Below are 27,541 nucleotides of genomic sequence, written 5' to 3'. Positions count from 1 at the left end.
TTGTTCTTTGGATGCAACTCAGCATTTTTTGTCCTCCAAACACGACGAGTTGAGTTTTTACCAAAAAGTTCTATTTTGGTTTCATCTGACCATATGTCATTCTCCCAATCTTCTTCTGGATCATCCAAATGCTCTCTAGCAAACTTCAGATGGGCCTGGACTTGTACTGGCTTAAGCAGGGGGACACGTCTGGCACTGCAGGATTTGAGTCCCTGGCGGCGTAGTGTGTTACTGATGGCAGGCTTTGTTACTTTGGTCCCAGCTCTCTGCAGGTTATTCACTAGGTCCCCCCGTGTGGTTCTGGGATTCTTGTGATCATTTTGAGATCTTGCGTGGAGCCCCAGTTTGAGGGAGATTTATCAGTGGTCTTGCATGTCTTCCATTTCCTAATAATTGCTCCTACAGTTGATTTCTTCAAACCAAGCTGCTTACCTATTGCAGATTCAGTCTTCCCAGCCTGGTGCAGGTCTACAATTTTGTTTCTGGTGTCCTTTGACAGCTCTTTAGTCTTGGCCATAGTGGAGTTTGGAGTGTGACTGTTTGAGGTTGTGGACAGGTGTCTTTTATACTGATAACAAGTTCAAACAGGTTCCATTAATACAGGTAACAAGTGGAGGACAGAGGAGCCTCTTAAAGAAGAAGTTACAGGTCTGTGAGAGCCAGAAATCTTGCTTGTTTGTTATTGACCAAATACTTATTTTCCACCATCATTTGCAAAGAAATTCAAAAAAAATCCTACAATGTGATTTTCTGGATTTCTTTTCTAATTTTGTCTGTCATAGCTGAAGTGTACCTATGATGAAAATTACAGGCCTCTCTCATCTTTATAAGTGGGAGAATTGGTGACTGACTAAATACTTTTTTGCCCCACTGTATATCGCAAGACCAGTCCTTTGTTATGTCCATTACATCCAAGATATATTTCATGTAGTCCTCATTGTATCCTGTTGTATTCCGACATAAAAAGGAAGAAAGATTCTAACGGCCGCTAATGACTAACTAAAAATGTGTCTTAGGCTTCACATTATATCCTGTTGTTTTGTGCCATGGCTGTGCCTGAGCCGCCGCAAGCCAACCCCGGGCACTCACTTATGGGAAGGCATACCCATCGATTCCGACACATACATGCAGTACTGACAATCCAGAGCAAGTGAACCTGTAAAACCAACCCTCTCTCCACCCACACACATTCTGTTTTTTATTCCATCATCATTGCTCTATCAACAAGGCTGTTTTACACCTATGCCATTATCATTAAGATCAATAATGTAGAATAAATTGCTTATATAGAAATATATACTATACCTTTTTCTCGCTTTAATAAGTGCTTCCATAAGCCAATTTATTAGTTCTACCGTTAACTTGAATCACTTTATCCCAGTGTTAACCAGCCTGCCACACACTAGAGACAACAACCCTGTTGACAATACCTAATCCATCCATTTGCCGGTGTGTATCGGAAGAATAATCATCCTTTACATTTTTCGTATTGAGATTTATTTTAGAATCATATAGGCGTATTCCAATAGAGAACCTAGGCAGGTTTTTAATGATTTAATCCTTTATCTTAGCCCTATATTAAATATATTCATATTTATTACGTTTTATCTTAAAAGCTGATCCTTCCGATTCACATCGGCGAAGAGGGACCGCACTATATAGCAACTTTTAAGTCATAATATACCCAACCCCTACAATTAGGCCCTATCATATTGAACATAAAAAAACGACCTTGGTATTTCTAATGTACAATCTTCTAATTAAATATATAAAAAATCATAAAGGAAAAAAAAGTCAGCCTTACCCATCCATTCCTTCCCCTAAATCAAAACCTGATATAACGTCCATAAGTTCCATATTGCCTAAATAGAAAAAGGATCTGTTCATCATACCCATTCTGCATTAACATAAGTCCAACCTTATTTTAAGTCCACATAGTCCATGGTTCCATACCACATGAAAAAAAATAGGGAAAAAAGTTTTTGTAAAAAACTAAATAATCCATATTTATAATGTGTGATGCGGTGCAAATATGTATCGGGGACTACTTCAACAGGAGGTAGCTATCACTCACAGCCACGTTGTAATCTTCAAGTCCTTGAACATTTGGTTGTTTACATACAGTTGAAGTCGGAAGTTTACATACACTTACAGTGCCTTGCAAAAGTATTCGGCCCCCTTGAACTTTGCGACCTTTTGCCACATTTCAGGCTTCAAACATAAAGATATAAAACTGTATTTTTTTGTGAAGAATCAACAACAAGTGGGACACAATCATGAAGTGGAACGACATTTATTGGATATTTCAAACTTTTTTAACAAATCAAAAACTGAAAAATTGGGCGTGCAAAATTTTTCAGCCCCTTTACTTTCAGTGCAGCAAACTCTCTCCAGAAGTTCAGTGAGGATCTCTGAATGATCCAATGTTGACCTAAATGACTAATGATGATAAATACAATCCACCTGTGTGTAATCAAGTCTCCGTATAAATGCACCTGCACTGTGATAGTCTCAGAGGTCCGTTAAAAGCGCAGAGAGCATCATGAAGAACAAGGAACACACCAGGCAGGTCCGAGATACTGTTGTGAAGAAGTTTAAAGCCGGATTTGGATACAAAAAGATTTCCCAAGCTTTAAACATCCCAAGGAGCACTGTGCAAGCGATAATATTGAAATGGAAGGAGTATCAGACCACTGCAAATCTACCAAGACCTGGCCGTCCCTCTAAACTTTCAGCTCATACAAGGAGAAGACTGATCAGAGATGCAGCCAAGGGGCCCATGATCACTCTGGATGAACTGCAGAGATCTACAGCTGAGGTGGGAGACTCTGTCCATAGGACAACAATCAGTCGTATATTGCACAATTCTGGCCTTTATGGAAGAGTGGCAAGAAGAAAGCCATTTCTTAAAGATATCCATAAAAAGTGTCGTTTAAAGTTTGCCACAAGCCACCTGGGAGACACGCCAAACATGTGGAAGAAGGTGCTCTGGTCAGATGAAACGAAAATTGAACTTTTTGGGAACAATGCAAAACGTTATGTTTGGCGTAAAAGCAACACAGCTCATCACACTGAACACACCATCCCCACTGTCAAACATGGTGGTGGCAGCATCATGGTTTGGGCCTGCTTTTCTTCAGCAGGGACAGGGAAGATGGTTAAAATTGATGGGAAGATGGATGGAGCCAAATACAGGACCATTCTGGAAGAAAACCTGATGGAGTCTGCAAAAGACCTGAGACTGGGACGGAGATTTGTCTTCCAACAAGACAATGATCCAAAACATAAAGCAAAATCTACAATGGAATGGTTCAAAAATAAACATATCCAGGTGTTAGAATGGCCAAGTCAAAGTCCAGACCTGAATCCAATCGAGAATCTGTGGAAAGAACTGAAAACTGCTGTTCACAAATGCTCTCCATCCAACCTCACTGAGCTCGAGCTGTTTTGCAAGGAGGAATGGGAAAAAATGTCAGTCTCTCGATGTGCAAAACTGATAGAGACATACCCCAAGCGACTTACAGCTGTAATCGCAGCAAAAGGTGGCGCTACAAAGTATTAACTTAAGGGGGCTGAATAATTTTGCACGCCCAATTTTTCAGTTTGATTTGTTAAAAAAGTTTGAAATATCCAATAAATGTCGTTCCACTTAATGATTGTGTCCCACTTATTGTTGATTCTTCACAAAAAAATGCATATATATCTTTATGTTTGAAGCCTGAAATGTGGCAAAAGGTCGCAAAGTTCAAGGGGGCCGAATACTTTTGCAAGGCACTGTAGGTTGGTGTGATTAACACTCATTTTTCAACCACTCCACAAATGTATTGTTAACAAACTATAGTTTGGGCAAGTCGGTTAGGACATCTACTTTGTGCATGACACAATGAATTCTTCCAACAATTGTTTACAGACAGATTATTTAACTTATAATTCACTGTATCACAATTCCAGTGATCCAGAAGTTTACATACACTAAGTTGACTGTGCCTTTACACAGCTTGGAAAATTCCAGAAAATTATGTAATGGCTTTTAGAAGCTTCTGATAGGCTAATTAACATATTTCCAGTCAATTGGAGGTGTACCTGTGGATGTATTTCAAGGCCTACCTTCAAACTCAGTGCCTCTGCGTGACATCATGGGAAAGTAAAAAGAAATCAACCAAGACCTCAGAAACAATTGTAGACCTCCACAAGTCTGGTTCATCCTTGGGAGCAATTTCCAAACGCCTGAATGTACCACGTTCATCTGTACAAACAATAGTACGCAAGTATAAACACCATGGGACCACGCAACTGTCATACCGCTCAGGAAGGAGACGCGTTCTTTCTCCTAGAGATGAACGTACTTTGGTGCGAAAAGTGCAAATCAATCCCAGAACAACAGTAAAGGATCTTGTGAAGATGCTGGAGGAAACAGGTACAAAAGTATCTATATCCAGAGTAAAACAAGTCCTATATCGACATAACCTGAAAAGCCGCTCAGCATGGAAGAAGCCACCACTCCAAAACCGCCATAAAAAAGCCAGACTATGGTATGCAACTGCACATGGGCACAAAGATTGTACTTTTTGGAGAAATGTCCTCTGGTCTGATGAAAAAAAATAGAACTGTTTGGCCATAATGACCATCGTTATGTTTGGAGGAGAAAGGGGGAGGATTGTAAGCCGAAGAACAGCCGAAGAATACAAAATAGATGGCATCATGAGGTAGGAAAATGATGTGGATATATTGAAGCAACATCTCAAGACATCAGTCAGGCAGTTAAATCTTGGTCGCAAATGGGTCTTCCAAATGGACAATGACCCCAAGCATACTTCCAAAGGTGTGGCAAATGGCTTAAGGACAACAAAGTCAAGGTATTGGAGTGGCCATCACAAAACCTCAAGCCTATAGAAAATTTGTGGGCAGAACTGAAAAAGCATGTGCGAGCAAGGAGGCCTACAAACCTGACTCAGTTACACTAGCTCTGTCAGGAGGAATGGGCCAACATTTACCCAATTTATTGTGGAAAGGTTGTGGAAGGCCGAACCGTTTGACCCAATTTAAAGGCACTGCTACCAAATACTAATTGAGTGTATGTAAACTTCTGACCCACTGGGCATGTGATGAAAGAAATAAAAGCTGAAAGAAATTATTATCTCTGCTATTATTCTGACATTTCACATTCTTAAAATAAAGTGGTGTTCCTAACTGACCTAAGACAGGGAATTATTACTAAAATGTTTACTAAATGTCAGGAATTGTGAAAAACTGAGTTTAAATGTATTTGTCTAAGGTGGCTAAGGTGTAACTTCCGACTTCGACTGTAGAATTTATCGACCACAAGACGAACGTCGTCTCTCCACTATTTCATAGGGAAATTGTTCATTAATAGAGAATAGGGGGTTCTTCAATTCCCTACCCTGTTGTAACGAGGTAATTTTCATTTTGTTGTGGGTTAGCATAGCTACGATCGGACAGAGCTTTCCCTCTGCCCTGCAACCAGAAACTGTGAGCTCTTTTAAAATCTAAATTTTCCACCTGTTTGTACCGAGGTAAAGTCAGTTTCAGGTTGGATATTCGCCTGTAGTTTTCCTTACGTCCACCAACAGCAGTTAGGGACCGTCAACAAAGTGACAAATCGAATTGGTCATATGACCTACTGACTTCAAACAAGGTTCAGAATGTCCAATAACTATCCTTCTATATTGCACACCCTTTAGTTTGTCAATTTTCATCTCACAGGATTTTACATTAATTCTTCAAAATCAAATATTTCAATAGCTCCTTGGTCATGTGACCTACTGACCTCAAACAAGGTTCAGAATGTCCACTGACTATGCCTTCTTATCGCACACTCTGATGTTTGCCTACTTTCATCTCATGCTATTAGACTTAAATCTGTAAGCCTGAGACCCAGTAGGTGTGGACATTGCTGTACAGTGGACACCCACACTCAGAAGTCATTTGGAGAAAAAGAGAGTATCTGACAGAGTAGTTAACATTGATTACTATTATCTGTCTGACCCCCTTGTACCCTCAAACCCTTCCAGGACATTACAATCTCACAAAGCAGGATATTCCATGGTCCCTAGACTCCTTTCTAACAGTCCTCAAGCTTCAATAGGATAGTCGATGACAGTGTAAATGTTGAAATTCAGAGTCAATGTTATCATTTTTGGAAGTCTTATGGTCAGGCATAAAATGTTGTCTCCAGTTTCTTGCTTGCTGAGTGGACGGTAATGATGCCTTTTCAGTCTAGCTCCAGTCAGGTATCATTATGTTATAAGCACCACGCCACCCCTCTCCCATTTCATAACAGCCTATCACCTTCTACCATTTGTCTACACTCCAAGCACCATGACAGCCCTCTAGGTTTAGACGATCCATGACAACTGAGATTCCCATATCCATAGCCTTCTTAGCTTGTAGCGTGTAGGTCTAAAAACGTTTTTTGTCCTTACTATGCTGAAATATCAAAGACTAAGCTTTTTGTGTGACTCTGGTAAGTCATTTCAAGTCAAAGCCTTGTTTTCCCTGGCACATAAACATATACTACTAACTAGTTCTGTTTATTTAGACTTTGCAGCATAAAAATCTTGTTGGGAGCTGAAAAACACTTTCCCAGCGGTATGTTGATGAAGAAATCCTACAGCTCAGTGCAATGGTAAATGTTAAGTCAGCTGTTTGTTGATGAAGAAATCCTACAGCTCAGTGCAATGGTAAATGTTAAGTCAGCTGTTTGTTGATAAAGAAATCCTACAGCTCAGTGCAATGGTAAATGTTAAGTCAGCTGTGGGACATGACCACTAGAGGAGGATGCTGTTGTACTGACAGTAGAGTCATCACTGTTTCAGGACTTTTCTTTTGATGAGGGTCACAGCACTGGAGAATAACCTGGTTCTGGTCTAGATGTACCGGACTCATTTGCCTGAGGGTGGCCTCTAAAATAGTACATAAAGTTATGTTTGCTTGTACACTGGTCATCCTGATGCACTCCATGCAATACTTGCTGTTGTTTGTAATAGTTATTGTCATGTTTTTGTCCACATTTGTTTGGAAATAGTGTAACTGTCCTTTGTCATTGGCATACAGCTGCATGGTACTGTGATATATATATTTTTTTAATCCGTTATTTTACCAGGTAAGTTGACTGGGAACACGTTCTCATTTGTAGTTATAGTTCTATATAGTTACAGGGGAGAGGAGGGGGATGAATAAACCAATTGTAAACTGGGGATTATTAGGTGACCGTGATGGTGAGGGCCAGATTGGGAATTTAGCCAGGACACCGGGGTTAACACCCCTACTCTTACGATAAGTGCCATGGGATCTTTTAATGACCTCAGAGAGTCAGGACAACATTAGTTGTCATTTTGTCACTAAGCTGGTTGTTGTTAGTCTAAAGCATACTTTTACAAGTTTGTTTAATTTGCATTTGTCCCCCATCTCTTTGCCTCAAGAGTCCAGTCTGCCTTTCACAGCCCTTATCGCAAAGACAACATTATAATTAATTTACTGTCCCATTACATTTTTGGTTGAAAATGAAAAAGTATTAATGGTAATTTCTTACAAATATGGGCTCTTGTGCATGGTGGATTTTTCGTAATGTGATGATCTGTTTTTGTAATTTAATATATTGTAATAAGCAACTAGAACTAGATAGCAGGGGCTAACATGGCAGAATAACCTGGTTCTGGTCTTTTAACCCTGCTGCACCTTTACCTACCTATTGACAAATAAGCTTTTTCACATCTTTTATTGCTTATTTTAGTCCATGGTATTTAAGGCTTGACAGTAGACATGCACCACAGTTAATTTGCCCACTGGCAAATATATCCAAAACTATTGTCAGCTAGATTGTGATACTAACGTGATTTTAACGACATTGCCAGATGAGAAAACATCTTTATAAAAAATAAAATGTCTCATTAGTTAGTTTTCGTCAGTCGAAAAAACATGGGACGTATTTAAAAAAGGCCACAGAAACTCTGAATCAGATCTGTGGAATAAAGGTGGAGGGAGAGAGAGTTGTGCAGGCCTTCATTTTACATGGGTTTAAAAAAAATGTTTTTAAGCCTTGCAATAACTAGTCTGGCAGTCTGACTAAAGTGTCAGCGTACGAGGAGAGACATCCTCCTTTGTATTTATGGGAAGAAGTATTTCCTAACACTTTGGATCCTATTCTTGGATAGTGCATCAATGCAAAAAAAAAAAAAAAAAAAAACTAATTCCTGTCCATGAGTAACCTCAACCTTGGGTCTGTGGGTGTTTGGGCCAATAAGGTGCCAACTCAATTCTACCACTGACTAGTCTCTCATGCCCCTATGAATGAGGACACAGGGCAATAGTTTTTCATCTAAACCAGCCTTTTTTTACTAGAGTACACTAACCCCTAATTGGGGCTCTTTTCTTGACAAACAGTAGCAGTTTACCAGATAAGAAGTCAAGAAGATAAAAAAGTAGATTGTTGTAAGGGTGTATTACATCCTGTGCTGGTCACATTGTCATATCCATTCTGGATTCTGAGTGGGAAAATCATAGCTAAATACATTCTCTAATGTCATAGATTTGCTGGGCACTGTCATCTGTGATCTTTGTGATATGACTTTCTTTAAGCACGTACTGATGAAACTGTCACTTAATATTTTTTTCTTAAAGTCTATAAACGCTCTACATTTATTCACTCTGTGATAGGGTTGGATCCTATATGCTACTTTTATTATTGTCCTGTAAATGGTTCAGTGCCTAGAATTTAGGCTGTGTGTAGAATGGGGCATAAAGGAAATTACTAGATTATAGTGATAAGGAAAACAGCATACAGTTTTGGCCTGGGTATTCACTTGCCTATAACTAATCAGAATTCCATTATGTTTACATAAAGAAGAGAATACTTCAAAATGAGAAGATCCTGCCATGGAAAAGACGACTGGGTGGACAGGAAGTGTAGAAGAGGGGAAATAACTCACAACATGCAGCAGGACACCTTCAGCTGCGGGGTCTTTGTAATGCAGGTTTGATAGTTATATTTTCAATAATGAATGGTTAGCTGTTATGTGACAATTAGGTCAAAAACTCTATTTTATTTTTTGGTGTAGATGGCCAAGGAAGTTGCACAGAACTTCCCCAACATCCACTCCCAAATTGATAAGGAACCTTCACAAAAACACATGGAGCAACTGCGAAAAGAAATGGCTGAGGATATACTAAAAATGTCTGGTATGTAATGACATTTAATTCAAAGTAAATGTACATGTAAATTCTTTATTTTTATGTAGTTTTGTGGGACAGCCATATGTTCAGTTCATGCCTATGATTTCAGAGTTCAACAAAGCCAACAACTGCTTCATGTGTGCCACTGATAAAGAACCTGGATGTGGCCCAAAGACTGACTGGGTTAGTAACTTTATTTAACATGTTTATAATCTTTTGACAACAGTGACGGCATGCAAGACAATTTATGATATAACACAATGGATGGCTGATTCGTCATGCTGCATTGATATTTGATATTATTTATAAAGTGTTCCGCTTTGTTTTGTTTTAGGTTGAATGTTTTGCATGCGGTGGTTCCATGTGCTGTGCCTAGGAAGGAAGATAAAATAGTTCAACAGAGTAAACACAAACTGGAAGTGCAGTCTGTGTTGTTGAAAATGTATGCTATACCCCATCCACACTGAAGTGGCTCTGAAATGTACATCAACCAGGAATAAAGAGAAAGTTAACACTGTGAAATATTTCGTACTTATTTGAAGTAAAGTGTCTGTTGACATGTTGGTAAAAATTAAAGGTCTACAATTTCTGTTTCATTTGTCAATATTACATTTTTATTCATTGATTTACTGGCCACCAATACTGTGGTTACATGTTCAGTATACTGTATGTACTGAACAGCAAACCCACTGCAGCCTACCTCACTAGCTCACTCTCCATCCCTGCTTTGGACAATTATTAGCATGACTCTAGTACTTTGTCATTTTCCTTTATGGTTGATATTAACGATGAAAGGAGATATCTGTCTCTCTCCTATTGTTAAATACTGTAGAAAAATAAAAAAACAGGGAAAATAAGTACTTAGAACTACCAATTATTAAAGATAAATATTAAAGAAAAGGGTAAACACAACACTGGACTGAACCCCCTAATTGTCAAACTAACATTAATGTACAACAATATAGAAGATACATGACTAGAGGTTATGCAATATGGGTGTATATCCACAGCACGCTTCTTAGGTGTGTAATTGACATGACCAAGGAGCTATTGAAATTGAAACCTATGAAAAATGTACGTTATATCGCGTGATTTTACAGTACACAAACAAGAGTGTGTGCAATATTTTTTTTTTTTTTTTTTTTTTTTTTTTTACCTTTATTTAACCAGGCAAGTCAGTTAAGAACAAATTCTTATTTTCAATGACGGCCTGGGAACAGTGGGTTAACTGCCTGTTCAGGGGCAGAACGACAGATTTGTACCTTGTCAGCTCGGGGGTTTGAACTCACAACCTTCCGGTTACTAGTCCAACGCTCTAACCACTAGGCTACCCTGCCGAAGGGAAGGGAAGTCGATGACAAAGGAGCTATTAAAATTTGAAAGTTTGAAAAATGAATGTAAAAACATGTGAGATGAAAATGGACAAACTAAAGGGTGTGTAACGTGTAGGCCCACTGAGTGTACATTCTTGTTTGAGTCAAGTAGGTCACATGACCAAAGAGCTATTGAAATTTGAACGTAAAAAAAGTTTGTACTAACTAATTCAACTAGGAATACAAAATGCTCACATTTCCACATGTTTATTAGCTTTGGAAAGTGAATTAATGTCCAAATCGTGAAAATAAGACCTGTGCAATGTTGTGTGCAATTTTTCCAACATCATGACACTTATTTGGAGTCTGTTGCTCAAGTGGTTTGAAAGCTGTTGAGGTTTCAAAGCGCGAATATCTGTCAAATATCCTACTTGAAACTGTCTTTACCTCGGTCCTGTGTGTCTGTCATCTTGAGATTACGTTTCATCAACACCTTGACTTTTTCCTTAGTTGACTGATAGTTTTCATTTTCATCCTCCTTTATTCCCATTATAACAATATTATTTTTCATACTTCTGCACTTTAGATCAAGTCATTCGGGTTTCATTGTTTTATTATCATACCGTAGCCTCTCTGTAGTGTCTTTTAGGGAGTCCACGGTAGTTTTCAATATATTCTTTTCCGCTCATATTTCTTCCATTTTATTACTGTAATCCATTCCTGTTTTTAAGGCCTCAACCTCCCCCAGTAGCCCAGGAAATAGATCTAGTTTTTTAAATTGCTCGCTCATGCTTGTAAGCAATGCTCTATCTTCTGGACACAAAGTTATAAAAACGTCCCCCTACAATGTTAAATTTGATATCTTAGACGGAGGCTTCCCTCCCGTTTCGCTCCAGAACTCGAGGAAAGGTATTCTCTTGTTTCTTTTTCGAGCATATCAAAATGCTGATCAATAAACAGTTCCAGATTCTCTATATTATCCAGAATGTTTGTTTTTCGTAGTTGTCAGGTAGTTGTCAGGTAATCCTCAATTTTTGTGATTCATTCATGGGACAAGCTGTGCCTACCACGCTGCCACCTGATCACGAAACCCAAACCGCGCTTCTTAACACCTGCCCTCTTAACCCGGAAGCCAACTGCACCAATGTGTGGGTCAGCCTGCAACCGAGGTCAGCCTGCAGGCACCCCACTCGCCATAAGGAGTCCCTAGAGTGCTATGAGCCAAGTAAAGCTCCGCTGGCCAAACCGTACGAGCCTCCCTATGGGACTCGCAGTCACGACACAGCCTGGGATCGAACCTGGGTCTGTAGTGATGCCTCAAGCACTGTGCCTTAGACCGCTGTGCCATTCGGGAGGCCCCTGTCATATCTTTCATTTGAGCCTAGAGAAAGTGATAGCCAAAGTCATTCCGCTACCCAAGAATGGTAAAGCAGCCTTTACAGCAGACCTATCAGCTTGCTGCCAGCTCTTAGCAAACTGTTGGAAAAAATGGTGTTTGACCAAATACAATGCTATTTCTCTGTTAACACATTAACAACAGACTTTCAGCATGCTTATAGACAAGGGCACTCAACATCTCGACTCGAAACCTGCCTCCGCCTGCCCTGCCGGAAGCTGGGTCCGCGGTTTGTGGGGCCATTCAAAGTCCTGAGGAGACTGAACGAGGTATGCTACAGGTTACAGCTTCCCCCAGATTACCATATTAATCCCTTGTTCCATGTGTCTCTCTTCAGGCCGGTGGTGGCTGGTCCACTCCAGGAGTCTGAGGTGCGGGAGGTTCCTCCACCCCTTCTGGACACCGAGGGGGCCCCGGCGTATGCTGTTCGAGCCATCCTGGACTCAAGGTGTCTTCAGTACCTCGTGGAGTGGGAGGGGTACGGTCCGGAGGAGACATTCTGGGTGGAGGACGTCTTGGACCCTTCGTTGCTGCGGGAGTCACCGGCCTTCTAGCCATCGCCGATCCACTTTTCATTTTCCATTTGTGTTGTCTTTGTCTTACACACCTGGTTTCAGTTCCCCAATTACTTGTTCATTATTTAACCCTCTGTTCCCCCATGTTTGTCAGTTTGAGTAATTGTTTATTGTAATGCGGTCCGCATTTGTGGCCTTGTATTTATTACGACGTGTATTGTTATATTATTGAGTAAAATTGCTTTCATTACTCATATCTGCTGTCCTGCGCCTAACTCATCTCACCAGCTACACACAGACGCATTACATGACCAAAACATTTTGTATTTTCAATGTCTGTAAATGACGTCTTTTCAACTTTCATTCAGACCTGAAAATGAGCCGGATTTCAATGTCCGGAGAATATGTATTTTCAACGTCGGGAAAATACGTATTTTCAACTTTCATTCAGAACTGAACATTAACCTAATTTCAACGTTCTGAAACTATTTATTTGAAACATCTGGAAAATATGTATTTTCAATGTCCAAAAATACCTATTTTAAACATTCGGAAAATAGATCTTTTCACCTTTTAATTCAGAACCTAAAATGAACCTAACTTCATCTGGAGAAGATGTTTTTTCAACGTAATTTTGCTTGCCATACATGGGCGGCACATAAAAGAGCAATGCAACTTGACCTCTATGGTATGAGGTCATATTATGGGACGTACAGTAGCGGCCTAGTAGTTGTTGAATTTTTTTTTATAGAGATATACAGTCTATCATTGAGACGTATTGTCTGAGAAGGAGCATCAGACGTGTGCCCATTGAGCATCATCACCACCAGCTGGTTAGGGGCTGAGGGGCTCATTAGGACAACTCAGATCTCTCTCTAACTTTCACCTAATTAAACCTGATATTAGAGAGAAAATACTGAGCCCCGGCTCTCCCTGTACAGCAACGGGTTGTTGTTGCTTTTCAAAACAAACAATGATCATAAAGCACTGCAGAATGATGAATAATTAATGTTAATTTTTAATGACTTTCAAAAAAAGCTAATTACCCCACAAAGGAGTTCTAGCAAGTATTTCATCACCATTCTCATTATGAGGGACCAGCATGGAGAAAAACATATCAACAGTGAAGATAACAAAAGTCAGGCCCAGAGAGGATATGTTTTGGCTATGATTTGGTCAGTCACAGTATGATGTCTGCCTTTTGGCTACTAACAGTCAGGTACAGCAGGCTATGTTTTGGTCAGACGTTGTTTTGCCGGTAGTCTTCCCTGCTGGCTGATGGGAAGATGGATGGGAAGCCATCTAGCTGTGTATTAGAAATGATAATCAACAACATGTGCATAGTAGTTGTCACCAAACCTGGTCCCAGAGCAGCATGGTACAGACATTGTGTTAAAGCAGCCAAAGACCAAAACAACTAATCAACCCATGGTCAAAGCTACACATCCGGTCAAATCTTTTAGAACACCTACTCATTCAAGGGGTTTTCTTTACATCCTACATTGTAGAATAATAGTGAAGACATCAAAACTATGAAATAACACATATGGAATCATGTAGTAACCAAAAAAGTCTTAAACAAATGAAAATATATTTTATATTTGAGATTCTTCAAATGGCCACCCTTTGCCATGATGACAGCTTTGCACACTCTTGGCATTCTCTCAACCAGGTTCATGAGGTAGTCACCTGGAATGCATTTCAATTAACAGGTGTGCCTTGTTAAAAGTTAATTTGTGGAATTTCTTTCCTTAATGCGTTTGAGCCAATCGATCAATGGACACTAGACCAGTGGAGATTTGTCCTTTGGTCTTTAGTCCAAATTGGAGATTTTTGGTTCCAACCGCTGTGTCTTTGTGAGATGCACAGTAGGTGAACAGATGATCTCAGCATGTGTATTTCCCACCGTAAAGCAAGGGGGAGGAGGTGTTATGGTGTGGGGGTGTTTTGCTGGTGACACTGTCTGTGATTTATTCAGAATTCAAGGTACACTTAACCAGCAGGGCTACCACCGCATTCTGCAGCGACACGTCATCCCATCTGGTTTGGGCTTAATGGGACTATCATTTGTTTTTCAACAGGACAATGACCCATCTAAAATAACCCTAATTTACAAGACAGATCTTATTTGATTAATGGTGGTCGGACCCATCTACAATGGAAGTCAGAAGTTTACATACACCTTTGCCAAATGACCCAAACATTTTTCCTGCAAAACGTAGTCTGTCTTTTTTTATGGCGGTTTTGGAGCGGTGGGTTCTTCCTTGCTGAGCGGCCTTTCAGGTTATGTCGATATAGGACTTGTTTTACTGTGGATATAAATACTTTTGTATCGTTTCCTCCAGCATCTTCACAGGGTCCTTTGCTGTTGTTCTGGGATTGATTTCCACTTTTCGCACCAAAGTACGTTCATCTCTAGGAGACTTGGTCCCATGGTGTTTATACTTGCGTACTATTGTTTGTACAGATTAATGTGGTACATTTAGGCATTTGGAAATTGCTCTCAAGGATGAACCAGACTTTTTCTGAGGTTTTGGCTGATTTCTTTAGATTTTCCCATGATGCCAAGGAAAGAGGCACTGGGTTTGAAGGTAGGCCTTGAAATACATCCACAGGTACACCTCCAATTGACTCAAATGATGTCAATCAGCCTATCAGAAGCTTCTAAATCCATGACATAATTTTCTGTATTTTTCCAAGCTGTTTAAAGGCACAGTCAACTTAGTGTATGTAAACTTCTGACCCACTGGAATTGTGATAGAGTGAATTATAAGTGAAATGATCTGTCTGTAAACAATTTTTGGAAAAAGTACTTGTGTCATGCACAAAGTAGATGTCCTAACCGACTGCCAAAACTATAGTTTGTTAACAAGAAATTTGTGGAGTGGTTGAAAAATGAGGATTAATGACTCCAACCTAATTGTATGTAAACTTCCGACTTCAACTGTAGATGCCAGGCGGACTGGTTTGTGTAAAGAACTGCAACGCTGCTGGGGTTTTCACGCCTAATTTCGACACTGTCATACAACATACAACAATTCGTCATTTTGTGAACGTATTATTTTCTTTGACAGATTTTGGGCGTAGTAAGACCTCTCGCTTTGCCTCTTCCTCTCTCTCTATAATTAGACAAATGCAGCTTCTCTTCTGTCATTACCTGTTGCCCTAAAATATTAAATAAACTATTGCTCATCAGAATAATATCATAATTCGCTAGAATTATTGCTTTAATCTAGTTGACGTCGGTAAAGTTCTCTTTCATCTCTGCTTCTCTCATGCACCGAAGACATCTAGGGGTGGAGGGGAAAATTCAATAATTTCAAATGACATCAGCATGGATTTAAGAAAATTGAAACCTGTTAAAATGACCCAACATGTTTCTGATAAGATTTCAGTATGGCTTGGATGCATATTTTATGTAGTTGAAATACTATTTGATTTTATGATGCTAATAAAGAGAGCACCTTTACAGACGTCGCTAACTGTGCACTTTCAAGATGCTGAAAAATATATATATATTTCTCCAAATGTACACATAACATAGCCACAGCACTGCTATCATGCTCTATTACCATTTCACCAAATATTTCACAAACATTAGGCTACTGTTCTGGCCCTCCCTGCTATTTATTTTCAACCCTCCATTTCGCAGCTTTTCTCTTTTTGAATTAAACTATGACATTGTCCTTTTTGCCTCAGTGGATCGACATGAACTTTCTGTCCAAGTTCCCAAAAGCATTTAACAATTGGCGTGTATTTGGCAAGATTTGCCTACCTACAGTTATGGCCTAAAGTTTAGGCTTAGGCTACGCACTAACACCAGATTAAAATAATGAAAGAAAATCCTCAATGTAGCCTATAGTAATGAATTGCAGAAGAAATATACATTTATGGATTTTTAATGCATTGTTTTCACTTTATTCAACCAGCCAGCCTCCCACCTGCCCTTCATCCGCACAATATTTCATGACCCTAAACCCACAGATATGACTGCAGGTTATGAGTAAACTCACACATCAATAGTATCTACAGTACAACTGCACTTTTTAAAAAATGTATCATTATTTTACCAGGTAAGTTGACTGAGAACACATTCTCATTTACAGCAAATGACCTGGGGAATAGTTACAGAGGAGAGGATGGGGATTATTAGGTGACCAGATTGGGAATTTAGCCAGGACACCAGGGTTAACAGCCCTACTCTTACGATAAGTGTCATGGGATCTTTAATGACCTCAGAGAGTCAGGACACCCGTTTAACATCCCATCCGAAAGACAGCACCCTACACAGAGCAGTGACCCCAATCACTGCCCTGGGGATTTGGGATATTTTTTAGACTAGAGGAAAGAGTGCCCTCCAACACCACTTCCAGCAGCATCTGGGCTCCCATCCAGGGACTGACCAGGACCAACACTGCTTAGCTTCAGAAGCAAGCCAGCAGTGGTAGGCTGGGTGATATGATGCTGCCACTTGTACTGCTACACAACAAACACTGCTAACACTCACATGTAGGCCTATTTACACATCTCAGTCAGAAATATCACTACATTTGATGAAAAATGTTTACTGTAATCTGTGTGTTACTCCTCGTGAATGCCACACATAGGCATATATCCTGAAAACATGTTGAAATGTTATAATCCTATGAGATTACTGTGCATTACAGTAATTATATGGTTGGTCTAAATATAGGAATGAGGTGTATCTCAAGGTTCATGACAACATTCCTTTGAGAAATCCTCCATAAATAAAATGTTCTATGAAGGCTTCATCCAGAGCACTCTGTCAGTAGATCTTTGCCTGGGGATTCAAGAGGAGACTGAGAGAATACCTGTTTGTACTGTGCTGCTTCAATGGCATGATTCCTTTCTAAGGCAACCTGCCATATTTAAATCTATATCCTACAACCAAGAAGAAACAAAGCATTATATTGGAAATGTGCTTCTGCTTTTTTAATTTCATCTAAGCTTTTAAATATATTTAAATATGTTATCTATTGCTCGAAAGTTAACATGATTTCATGTTTAAATGTCATCCTTTGTGACATGTTTATGAAATGCAATTACTGTACATAACTTCTTGTTATTGGCTATTTCATTGTGTGATTATGGCTGACAACAATACAACAGCTGCAGATGGTGGTAGCAGCTCCTCTCTTCAACAAGTTAATGACAGGATCATAATAGTCCAGGTGATGAATGCAATCTTCATTTACATCATCTGCCTGCTCATCTTCACCTTCTTCAAAAAGGACACCTTTCTCTCAAACACACGTTATATTTTCTTTGCTCACACACTGCTGGTTGACTGTCTGTACCTAATCATGACTAATAACTTGCTCCTCCTGACTTACTTTAGTGTCACCATGCCAGCTGCTGTGTGTGTTTTCTTCTGTGTGTTGCTTTGTGAGTTGACCTTTGTCACGCCGCTGACACTGACAGCCATGAGCCTGGAGCGATATGTGGCCATCTGCATGCCCCTGCGCCATGGAGAGCTCTCCACTGTACGCAGAGCCATTCACTGCATCCTACTCATCCACAGCATCAGTGCCATACAGCCCATCATAATTGTCTCCATCTTCTTTGCCTCAGTCCCTCTGGGCTTCTACACGCAGTATAAGCTGTGTTCAGCAGAGATGTTTATTGCACACAAGTGGCAGAGACACCTTAGATCAGTTATAGGTCAGTTCTACTTTCTGGTCATGTCCATCACCATTGTGTTAACCTATGTTAGAATAATTGCAGTGGCCAAAGAAGCTTCGGAAAATAAGAAATCTTTATCTAAATGTCGTAAAACGGTGATTCTCCACGCTATCCAGTTGTTCCTGTGTCTGATCCAGCTGTGGTGCCCGTTCATTGAGGCTGCCATCCTGCCAATTAATTTGAAATTGTACAATAATGTGAGATTCTTTGATTACATTGTTTTTATTCTGGCCCCGCGATGTCTTTGTCCACTTGTCTATGGCCTAAGGGATGAAAAGTTTTTCCTTGCAATTAAATATTATGTATTTTTTGGGGTGAATAAGAACATTTCCCCAATAATTACTGGTCATATGAAAACATAACACTTGCTTAACAGGCAAGGCCATTGGTTTGTTATTATTTATCACATGATTTTGTGGTATTGAAAAGCACTTTGGTTTTCAAAGACCACAGACAATGATATATTGTGTTAATCTTAAGGTATATTTTAATGAACGGCTGGCTATGTTACATATGTGTTTAAGCTAATTATAGTATGTGCATTGCAGCGTCTTCTAATTCAAAAAAATGTAAACGTCTCAAACAACATTAACTATGTGTGTAATTTCAAAGATGACCTGATTGAGAGAAATAAAACATTCCTTCCACCTCCCAAGCAAAGTTTCAAAAAATGTTATTCTGTAATAAGTGGCATTTGCAGTGAGTTACAGTTGTGATTAGCTCCAGGAAATGTACAGTAACTGTATCAATGACATGAACTTTGACTGTTGTGTGCCAGTAAATGCATCTAAACAGACCTGTGAAAACCTGCAAAGAGGAGATATAGAGACAGATTTGAAAAATTACAGTAACAAAGTATGAGCTGATACTCAACTCTGCTGATTCTGAAATTCACTCAACAGTTATTGTGACAAACTCTTGGGCATCTATTACTCACTGGGTCGTCTTCCCAATTCCCATCAAACTACATTAGTTCCTGAGAATGATGTCATAGGCCGTCGTGTGTTCTCCAAATAAAATTCCCAAAAGGCTGTCATATGAATCCATTCAGAAGTGGAGTAGGCTTCACAGCAAGAAATATAACAGCAAGTTGGAATAGCCTATACTTTTAAAGCCTACTGAGAATATCTATAGTTTGCACTTTCCTCATTAACCATAAATCACACTTATCCTACAATACATTCTGCATGAAAGGGACGAGAGCATGCATCTGTGTTTTAATGAGTCCCAAAGTTTCAAGTTGTATTGTCCCATGCACAAGTACAGTGAAATGCCTTTCTTGCGAGCTCTTTTCCCGACAATGCAGTCACCAATATCAATATATATTACTATAAATAAAGGAAAGTAGAACAACAACACATGAGAAATAGACATTAAGAGGAACATGAGAAAGCTAGTAAGCTATATACAGCATCAGTTCCAGAGCGGTGCCAATACCATATTTAGAATGTTCAAGTATACTGGAGTAGTAAGGGTAGATATGTACAGTGCATTTGGAAAGTATTCAGACCCCTAGACTTTTTTTCACATTTTGTTAGGTTACAGCCGTATTCTAAAATTGATTAAAATGATTTTTTCATCAATCTACACACATTACAGACATTTTTGCAGATAAAAAAATGAAATAAACTGAAATCACATTTACATACAGTACCAGTCAAAAGTTTGGACACAGCTACTCACTCAAGGGTTTTTTATTTATTTGTACTATTTTCTACAATGTAGAATAATAGTGAAGACATCAAAACTATGAAAAAACACATATGGAATGATGTAGTAAAAAGTCTTAAACAAATCAAAATATATTTTATATTTGAGATTTTCATATAGCCACCCTTTGCCTTGATGATAGCTTTGCACACTCTTGGCATTTTCTCAACAAGCTTCACCTGGAATGCTTTTCCAACGGTCTTGAAGGATTTCCCACATATAATGAGCATTTGTCTGCTTTTCCTTCACTCTCATCCCAAACCATCTCAATTGGGTTAAGGTTGGGTGATTGTGGCAGCACTCCATCACTCTCCTTCTTGTTCAAATAGCCCTTACACAGCCTGGAGATGTGTTGGTTCATACAAATGATATTCCCACTAAGCGCAAACCAGAAGGGATGGCGTATCGCTGCAGAATACTGTGGTAGTCATGCTGGTTAAGTGTACTCTTGAATTCTAAATACATCACAGACAGTGTCACCAGCAAAGCACTCCCACACCATAACACCTCCTCCTCCATGCTTCATGGTGGGAACCACACATGCGGAGATCATCCGTTCACCCACTCTGCGTCTCACAAAGACACAGAGGTTGGAACCAAAAATATCACATTTGGACTCATCAGACCAAAGGACAGATTTCCACCGGTCTAATGTCCTTTGCTCATGTTTCTTGGCCCCAGCAAGTCTCTCCTTCTTATTGGTGTCCTTTAGTAGTGGTTTCTTTGCTGCAATTCGACCATGAAGGCCTGAAATTACACAGTCTCCTCTGAACAGTTGAGGTTGAGATGTGTCTGTTACTTGAACTCTGTGAAGCATTTCTTTGGGCTGCAACCTGCTCAATTTTGAGTCTCATAGCAAAGGATCTGAATACTTATGTAAATAAGGTACTTCTGTTTTTCTAAAAAACTTGTTTCTCTTTGACATTATGGGGTAGTGTGCGTAGATTGCTGAGGAATTTATTTTAAAGTCAAGGGGTCTGAATACTTTTCGAAGGTACTGTATAGGGTTAAGGTGACTAGGCATCAGGATACATGATAAATAGAGTAGCAGCAGCATATATGATGATTGTATTTGAGTATGTGTGTGTGTAGAGTCAGTATAAATGTGTGTGTGAGTTATATATGTGTGAGCAAATTAAGTGTGTATGTGTGAGTGAGTGAGTGAGTGAGTGAGTGAGTGAGTGTGTAGAGTTCTGTAAGTGTGCATAGAGTCAGTGCAAAAATAAAAATAAAATAAAAGAGTCAGTACAGATAGTCAGTGTAGCCATTTTGTTAGCTATTTGTTAGGTACAATTTTAGCTACAATTTTCCAGGCCTACCTTTCACACCGCCTGATATAGGGGTCCTGGATGGCAGGGAGCTCGGCCAAAGTTATGTACTGTGCTGTTCGCACCACCCTATATGGCGCCATGTGATCGAGGGTGGTGCAGTTACCATAACAAGCCATACCAAGCAGTGATGCAGCCAGTAAAGACGATCTCAATTGTGGAGCTGCAGACCTTTTTGAGGATTTGAGGGCCCATGCCAAATATTTTCAACCTCCTGAGGGGGAATAGGCTCTTTTTCCCCTTCTTCACGACTGTGTGTGTGTGGACCATTTTAAGTCCTTAGTGATTTGGACACAGAGGAACTTGAATCTCTCGACCAGCTCCACTACAGCCCCATCGATTTAGATGGGGGCATGCTCGCCCGTTTCCTGTAGTCCAAATCAAATCAAAGTTTATTTGTCACTTGTGCCGAATACAACAGGTATAATACAACCGTACAGTGAAATGCTTCCTTTCAGGCTCTAACCCAATAGTGCAAAAGAGGTATTAGGTGAACAATAGTTAAGTAAAGAAATAAAAACAACAGTAAAAAGACAGTGAAAAACAGTAGCTAGGCTATATACAGTAGCGAGGCAATAAAAGTAGCGAGGCTACATACAGACACCGGTTAGTCAGGCTGATTGAGGTAGTATGTACATGTAGATGTGGTTAAAGTGGCTATGTATATATGATGAACAGAGAGTAGCAGTAGCGTAAAAGAGGGGTTGGCGGGTGGTGGGTGACGGGACACCATCAGCTCCTTGGTCTTACTAATGTTCAGGTAGAGATTGTTGTCCTGGCACCATACTGCCAGGTCACTGACCTCCCCCCTGTAGGCTGTATCATCATCGCCGGTGATCAGGCCTACCACTGACCTGTCGTCAGCAAACTTGATGATGATGTTGGAGTCGTGCGTACAGGAGGGGACTAAGCACACACCACTGTGGGGCCCCAGTGTTCAGGGTCAGCTGGCAGAGGTGATGTTGCTTACTCTCATCACGTCAGCTCGTCAGGAAGTCCAGGATCCAGTTGCAGAGGGAGATGTTCAGTCCCAGGGTCTCAAGCTTGGTGATGAGCTTGGAGGAGACTATGGCGATGAGACAAGATTGTAATTGGATCGCAATTGGATATCACTAAATTGGAGAAAAATGGGGTAACAATAAATAAATAAATAGATATGACAGAAGAAGAAATCATTAAAATAATTGGCAACAACAAATGGTTTTGTGATGAATAGTTGAGTTGGGTTTGTCTTTCTGCCCATAATTACCTTTAAGGCACAAAACATTTTTTTCCATCTATATTTATTCATAATACAGTTTCTTATTATTATTGTTGAGTGTAGTCACATCATTTATTAATAGTTTGATGTCTACGATGTGTGTAGATCAAACTATTGAGAAATTATTACAAGAATAAGACCAAAAGGGCATTTCAATTTAATTTAGCAAATTAGAAAATATCTCAAACACAAACAAGATGACTCTCCTTCCAGCCTACATGTTTAACCATTATCTCTGGCTTTTGAAAACCAGTATAATGTTCATTGTCACAATATATTTTAGTTGAGCAAAGGAATACAAGACTACAGCAGAAACACAACCTACAAATTTCAGCCTTTCACCAAATATTTCACAAACATTAGGCTACTGTTCTGGCCCTCCCTGCTATTTATTTTCAACCCTCCATTTCGCAGCTTTTCTCTTTTTGAATTAAACTATGACATTGTCCTTTTTGCCTCAGTGGATCGACATGAACTTTCTGTCCAAGTTCCCAAAAGCATTTAACAATTGGCATGTATTTGGCAAGCATAGCCTACCTACAGTTATGGCCTAAAGTTTAGGCTTAGGCTACGCACTAACACCAGATTAAAATAATGAAAGAAAATCCTCAATGTAGCCTATAGTAATGAATTGCAGAAGAAATATACATTTATGGATTTTTAATGCATTGTTTTCACTTTATTCAACCAGCCAGCCTCCCACCTGCCCTTCATCCACACAATATTTCATGACCCTAAACCCACAGATATGACTGCAGGTTATGAGTAAACTCACACATCAATAGTATCTACAGTACAACTGCACTTTTTAAAAAATGTATCCATTATTTTACCAGGTAAGTTGACTGAGAACACATTCTCATTTACAGCAAATGACCTGGGGAATAGTTACAGAGGAGAGGAGGGGGATTATTAGGTGACCAGATTGGGAATTTAGCCAGGACACCAGGGTTAACAGCCCTACTCTTACGATAAGTGTCATGGGATCTTTAATGACCTCAGAGAGTCAGGACACCCGTTTAACATCCCATCCGAAAGACAGCACCCTACACAGAGCAGTGACCCCAATCACTGCCCTGGGGATTTGGGATATTTTTTAGACTAGAGGAAAGAGTGCCCTCCAACACCACTTCCAGCAGCATCTGGGCTCCCATCCAGGGACTGACCAGGACCAACACTGCTTAGCTTCAGAAGCAAGCCAGCAGTGGTAGGCTGGGTGATATGATGCTGCCACTTGTACTGCTACACAACAAACACTGCTAACACTCACATGTAGGCCTATTTACACATCTCAGTCAGAAATATCACTACATTTGATGAAAAATGTTTACTGTAATCTGTGTGTTACTCCTCGTGAATGCCACACATAGGCATATATCCTGAAAACATGTTGAAATGTTATAATCCTATGAGATTACTGTGCATTACAGTAATTATATGGTTGGTCTAAATATAGGAATGAGGTGTATCTCAAGGTTCATGACAACATTCCTTTGAGAAATCCTCCATAAATAAAATGTTCTATGAAGGCTTCATCCAGAGCACTCTGTCAGTAGATCTTTGCCTGGGGATTCAAGAGGAGACTGAGAGAATACCTGTTTGTACTGTGCTGCTTCAATGGCATGATTCCTTTCTAAGGCAACCTGCCATATTTAAATCTATATCCTACAACCAAGAAGAAACAAAGCATTATATTGGAAATGTGCTTCTGCTTTTTTAATTTCATCTAAGCTTTTAAATATATTTAAATATGTTATCTATTGCTCGAAAGTTAACATGATTTCATGTTTAAATGTCATCCTTTGTGACATGTTTATGAAATGCAATTACTGTACATAACTTCTTGTTATTGGCTATTTCATTGTGTGATTATGGCTGACAACAATACAACAGCTGCAGATGGTGGTAGCAGCTCCTCTCTTCAACAAGTTAATGACAGGATCATAATAGTCCAGGTGATGAATGCAATCTTCATTTACATCATCTGCCTGCTCATCTTCACCTTCTTCAAAAAGGACACCTTTCTCTCAAACACACGTTATATTTTCTTTGCTCACACACTGCTGGTTGACTGTCTGTACCTAATCATGACTAATAACTTGCTCCTCCTGACTTACTTTAGTGTCACCATGCCAGCTGCTGTGTGTGTTTTCTTCTGTGTGTTGCTTTGTGAGTTGACCTTTGTCACGCCGCTGACACTGACAGCCATGAGCCTGGAGCGATATGTGGCCATCTGCATGCCCCTGCGCCATGGAGAGCTCTCCACTGTACGCAGAGCCATTCACTGCATCCTACTCATCCACAGCATCAGTGCCATACAGCCCATCATAATTGTCTCCATCTTCTTTGCCTCAGTCCCTCTGGGCTTCTACACGCAGTATAAGCTGTGTTCAGCAGAGATGTTTATTGCACACAAGTGGCAGAGACACCTTAGATCAGTTATAGGTCAGTTCTACTTTCTGGTCATGTCCATCACCATTGTGTTAACCTATGTTAGAATAATTGCAGTGGCCAAAGAAGCTTCGGAAAATAAGAAATCTTTATCTAAATGTCGTAAAACGGTGATTCTCCACGCTATCCAGTTGTTCCTGTGTCTGATCCAGCTGTGGTGCCCGTTCATTGAGGCTGCCATCCTGCCAATTAATTTGAAATTGTACAATAATGTGAGATTCTTTGATTACATTGTTTTTATTCTGGCCCCGCGATGTCTTTGTCCACTTGTCTATGGCCTAAGGGATGAAAAGTTTTTCCTTGCAATTAAATATTATGTATTTTTTGGGGTGAATAAGAACATTTCCCCAATAATTACTGGTCATATGAAAACATAACACTTGCTTAACAGGCAAGGCCATTGGTTTGTTATTATTTATCACATGATTTTGTGGTATTGAAAAGCACTTTGGTTTTCAAAGACCACAGACAATGATATATTGTGTTAATCTTAAGGTATATTTTAATGAACGGCTGGCTATGTTACATATGTGTTTAAGCTAATTATAGTATGTGCATTGCAGCGTCTTCTAATTCAAAAAAATGTAAACGTCTCAAACAACATTAACTATGTGTGTAATTTCAAAGATGACCTGATTGAGAGAAATAAAACATTCCTTCCACCTCCCAAGCAAAGTTTCAAAAAATGTTATTCTGTAATAAGTGGCATTTGCAGTGAGTTACAGTTGTGATTAGCTCCAGGAAATGTACAGTAACTGTATCAATGACATGAACTTTGACTGTTGTGTGCCAGTAAATGCATCTAAACAGACCTGTGAAAACCTGCAAAGAGGAGATATAGAGACAGATTTGAAAAATTACAGTAACAAAGTATGAGCTGATACTCAACTCTGCTGATTCTGAAATTCACTCAACAGTTATTGTGACAAACTCTTGGGCATCTATTACTCACCGGGTCGTCTTCCCAATTCCCATCAAACTACATTAGTTCCTGAGAGTTATGTCATAGGCCGTCGTGTGTTCTCCAAATAACATTCCCAAAAGGCTGTCATATGAATCCATTCAGAAGTGGAGTAGGCTTCACAGCAAGAAATATAACAGCAAGTTGGAATAGCCTATACTTTTAAAGCCTACTGAGAATATCTATAGTTTGCACTTTCCTCATTAACCATAAATCACACTTATCCTACAATACATTCTGCATGAAAGGGACGAGAGCATGCATCTGTGTTTTAATGAGTCCCAAAGTTTCAAGTTGTATTGTCCCATGCACAAGTACAGTGAAATGCCTTTCTTGCGAGCTCTTTTCCCGACAATGCAGTCATCAATATCAATATATATTACTATAAATAAAGGAAAGTAGAACAACAACACATGAGAAATAGACATTAAGAGGAACATGAGAAAGCTAGTAAGCTATATACAGCATCAGTTCCAGAGCGGTGCCAATACCATATTTAGAATGTTCAAGTATACTGGAGGAGTAAGGGTAGATATGTACAGTGCATTTGGAAAGTATTCAGACCCCTAGACTTTTTTCACATTTTGTTAGGTTACAGCCGTATTCTAAAATTGATTAAAATGATTTTTTCATCAATCTACACACATTGCAGACATTTTTGCAGATAAAAAAATGAAATAAACTGAAATCACATTTACATACAGTACCAGTCAAAAGTTTGGACACAGCTACTCACTCAAGGGTTTTTTATTTATTTGTACTATTTTCTACAATGTAGAATAATAGTGAAGACACCAAAACTATGAAAAAACACATATGGAATGATGTAGTAACAAAAAAAGTCTTAAACAAATCAAAATATATTTTATATTTGAGATTTTCATATAGCCACCCTTTGCCTTGATGATAGCTTTGCACACTCTTGGCATTTTCTCAACAAGCTTCACCTGGAATGCTTTTCCAACGGTCTTGAAGGATTTCCCACATATAATGAGCATTTGTCTGCTTTTCCTTCACTCTCATCCCAAACCATCTCAATTGGGTTAAGGTTGGGTGATTGTGGCAGCACTCCATCACTCTCCTTCTTGTTCAAATAGCCCTTACACAGCCTGGAGATGTGTTGGTTCATACAAATGATATTCCCACTAAGCGCAAACCAGAAGGGATGGCGTATCGCTGCAGAATACTGTGGTAGTCATGCTGGTTAAGTGTACTCTTGAATTCTAAATACATCACAGACAGTGTCACCAGCAAAGCACTCCCACACCATAACACCTCCTCCTCCATGCTTCATGGTGGGAACCACACATGCGGAGATCATCCGTTCACCCACTCTGCGTCTCACAAAGACACAGAGGTTGGAACCAAAAATATCACATTTGGACTCATCAGACCAAAGGACAGATTTCCACCGGTCTAATGTCCTTTGCTCATGTTTCTTGGCCCCAGCAAGTCTCTCCTTCTTATTGGTGTCCTTTAGTAGTGGTTTCTTTGCTGCAATTCGACCATGAAGGCCTGAAATTACTTAGTCTCCTCTGAACAGTTGATGTTGAGATGTGTCTGTTACTTGAACTCTGTGAAGCATTTCTTTGGGCTGCAACCTGCTCAATTTTGAGTCTCATAGCAAAGGATCTGAATACTTATGTAAATAAGGTACTTCTGTTTTTCTAAAAAACTTGTTTCTCTTTGACATTATGGGGTAGTGTGCCTA

At 39.6% G+C, this 27,541-nt stretch overlaps 3 protein-coding genes across 3 annotated transcripts; all 3 read left to right on the top strand.

Moving 5' to 3' along the window:
- The first annotated feature begins 8,574 nt into the window (after positions 1–8,574).
- On the top strand, positions 8,575–9,899 carry LOC118944108 (uncharacterized). Its single transcript, XM_036962086.2, has 4 exons — positions 8,575–8,993; positions 9,078–9,198; positions 9,302–9,375; positions 9,527–9,899. The coding sequence occupies exons 1-4, from the start codon at positions 8,880–8,882 to the stop codon at positions 9,566–9,568; spliced, it is 351 nt and encodes a 116-aa protein (XP_036817981.1). The 5' UTR covers positions 8,575–8,879; the 3' UTR covers positions 9,569–9,899.
- Positions 9,900–17,860: 7,961 nt separating this feature from the next.
- Positions 17,861–18,481, top strand: LOC118944000 (odorant receptor 131-2-like). The gene has a single exon (XM_036961082.2). It carries the CDS (start codon positions 17,861–17,863, stop codon positions 18,479–18,481), a length of 621 nt encoding a protein of 206 aa, XP_036816977.2.
- Positions 18,482–24,625: 6,144 nt separating this feature from the next.
- LOC118943999 (odorant receptor 131-2-like) lies at positions 24,626–25,246 on the top strand. The gene has a single exon (XM_036961081.2). It carries the CDS (start codon positions 24,626–24,628, stop codon positions 25,244–25,246), a length of 621 nt encoding a protein of 206 aa, XP_036816976.2.
- Positions 25,247–27,541: the final 2,295 nt, after the last annotated feature.

This window comes from Oncorhynchus mykiss, chromosome 24 (assembly GCF_057628025.1).
Source record: "Oncorhynchus mykiss isolate SJ-2025 chromosome 24, ASM5762802v1, whole genome shotgun sequence".
Taxonomy (NCBI): domain Eukaryota; kingdom Metazoa; phylum Chordata; class Actinopteri; order Salmoniformes; family Salmonidae; genus Oncorhynchus; species Oncorhynchus mykiss.
Note: the sequence above shows the minus strand (reverse complement) of the source record. Positions and strands in the feature narration are given on the sequence as shown.

Excerpts from the sequence above, each read along its gene's own strand:
- LOC118944000 (XM_036961082.2), top strand. The coding sequence starts at position 17,861 with ATGAGCCTGGAGCGATATGTGGCCATCTGCATGCCCCTGCGCCATGGA.
- LOC118943999 (XM_036961081.2), top strand. The coding sequence starts at position 24,626 with ATGAGCCTGGAGCGATATGTGGCCATCTGCATGCCCCTGCGCCATGGA.
- LOC118944108 (XM_036962086.2), top strand. The coding sequence starts at position 8,880 with ATGAGAAGATCCTGCCATGGAAAAGACGACTGGGTGGACAGGAAGTGT. Across the intron at positions 8,994-9,077 it reads GCGGGGTCTTTGTAATGCAG|ATGGCCAAGGAAGTTGCACA; the intron begins GTTTGATAGTTA and ends TTTTTGGTGTAG. Across the intron at positions 9,199-9,301 it reads GGATATACTAAAAATGTCTG|AGTTCAACAAAGCCAACAAC; the intron begins GTATGTAATGAC and ends CTATGATTTCAG.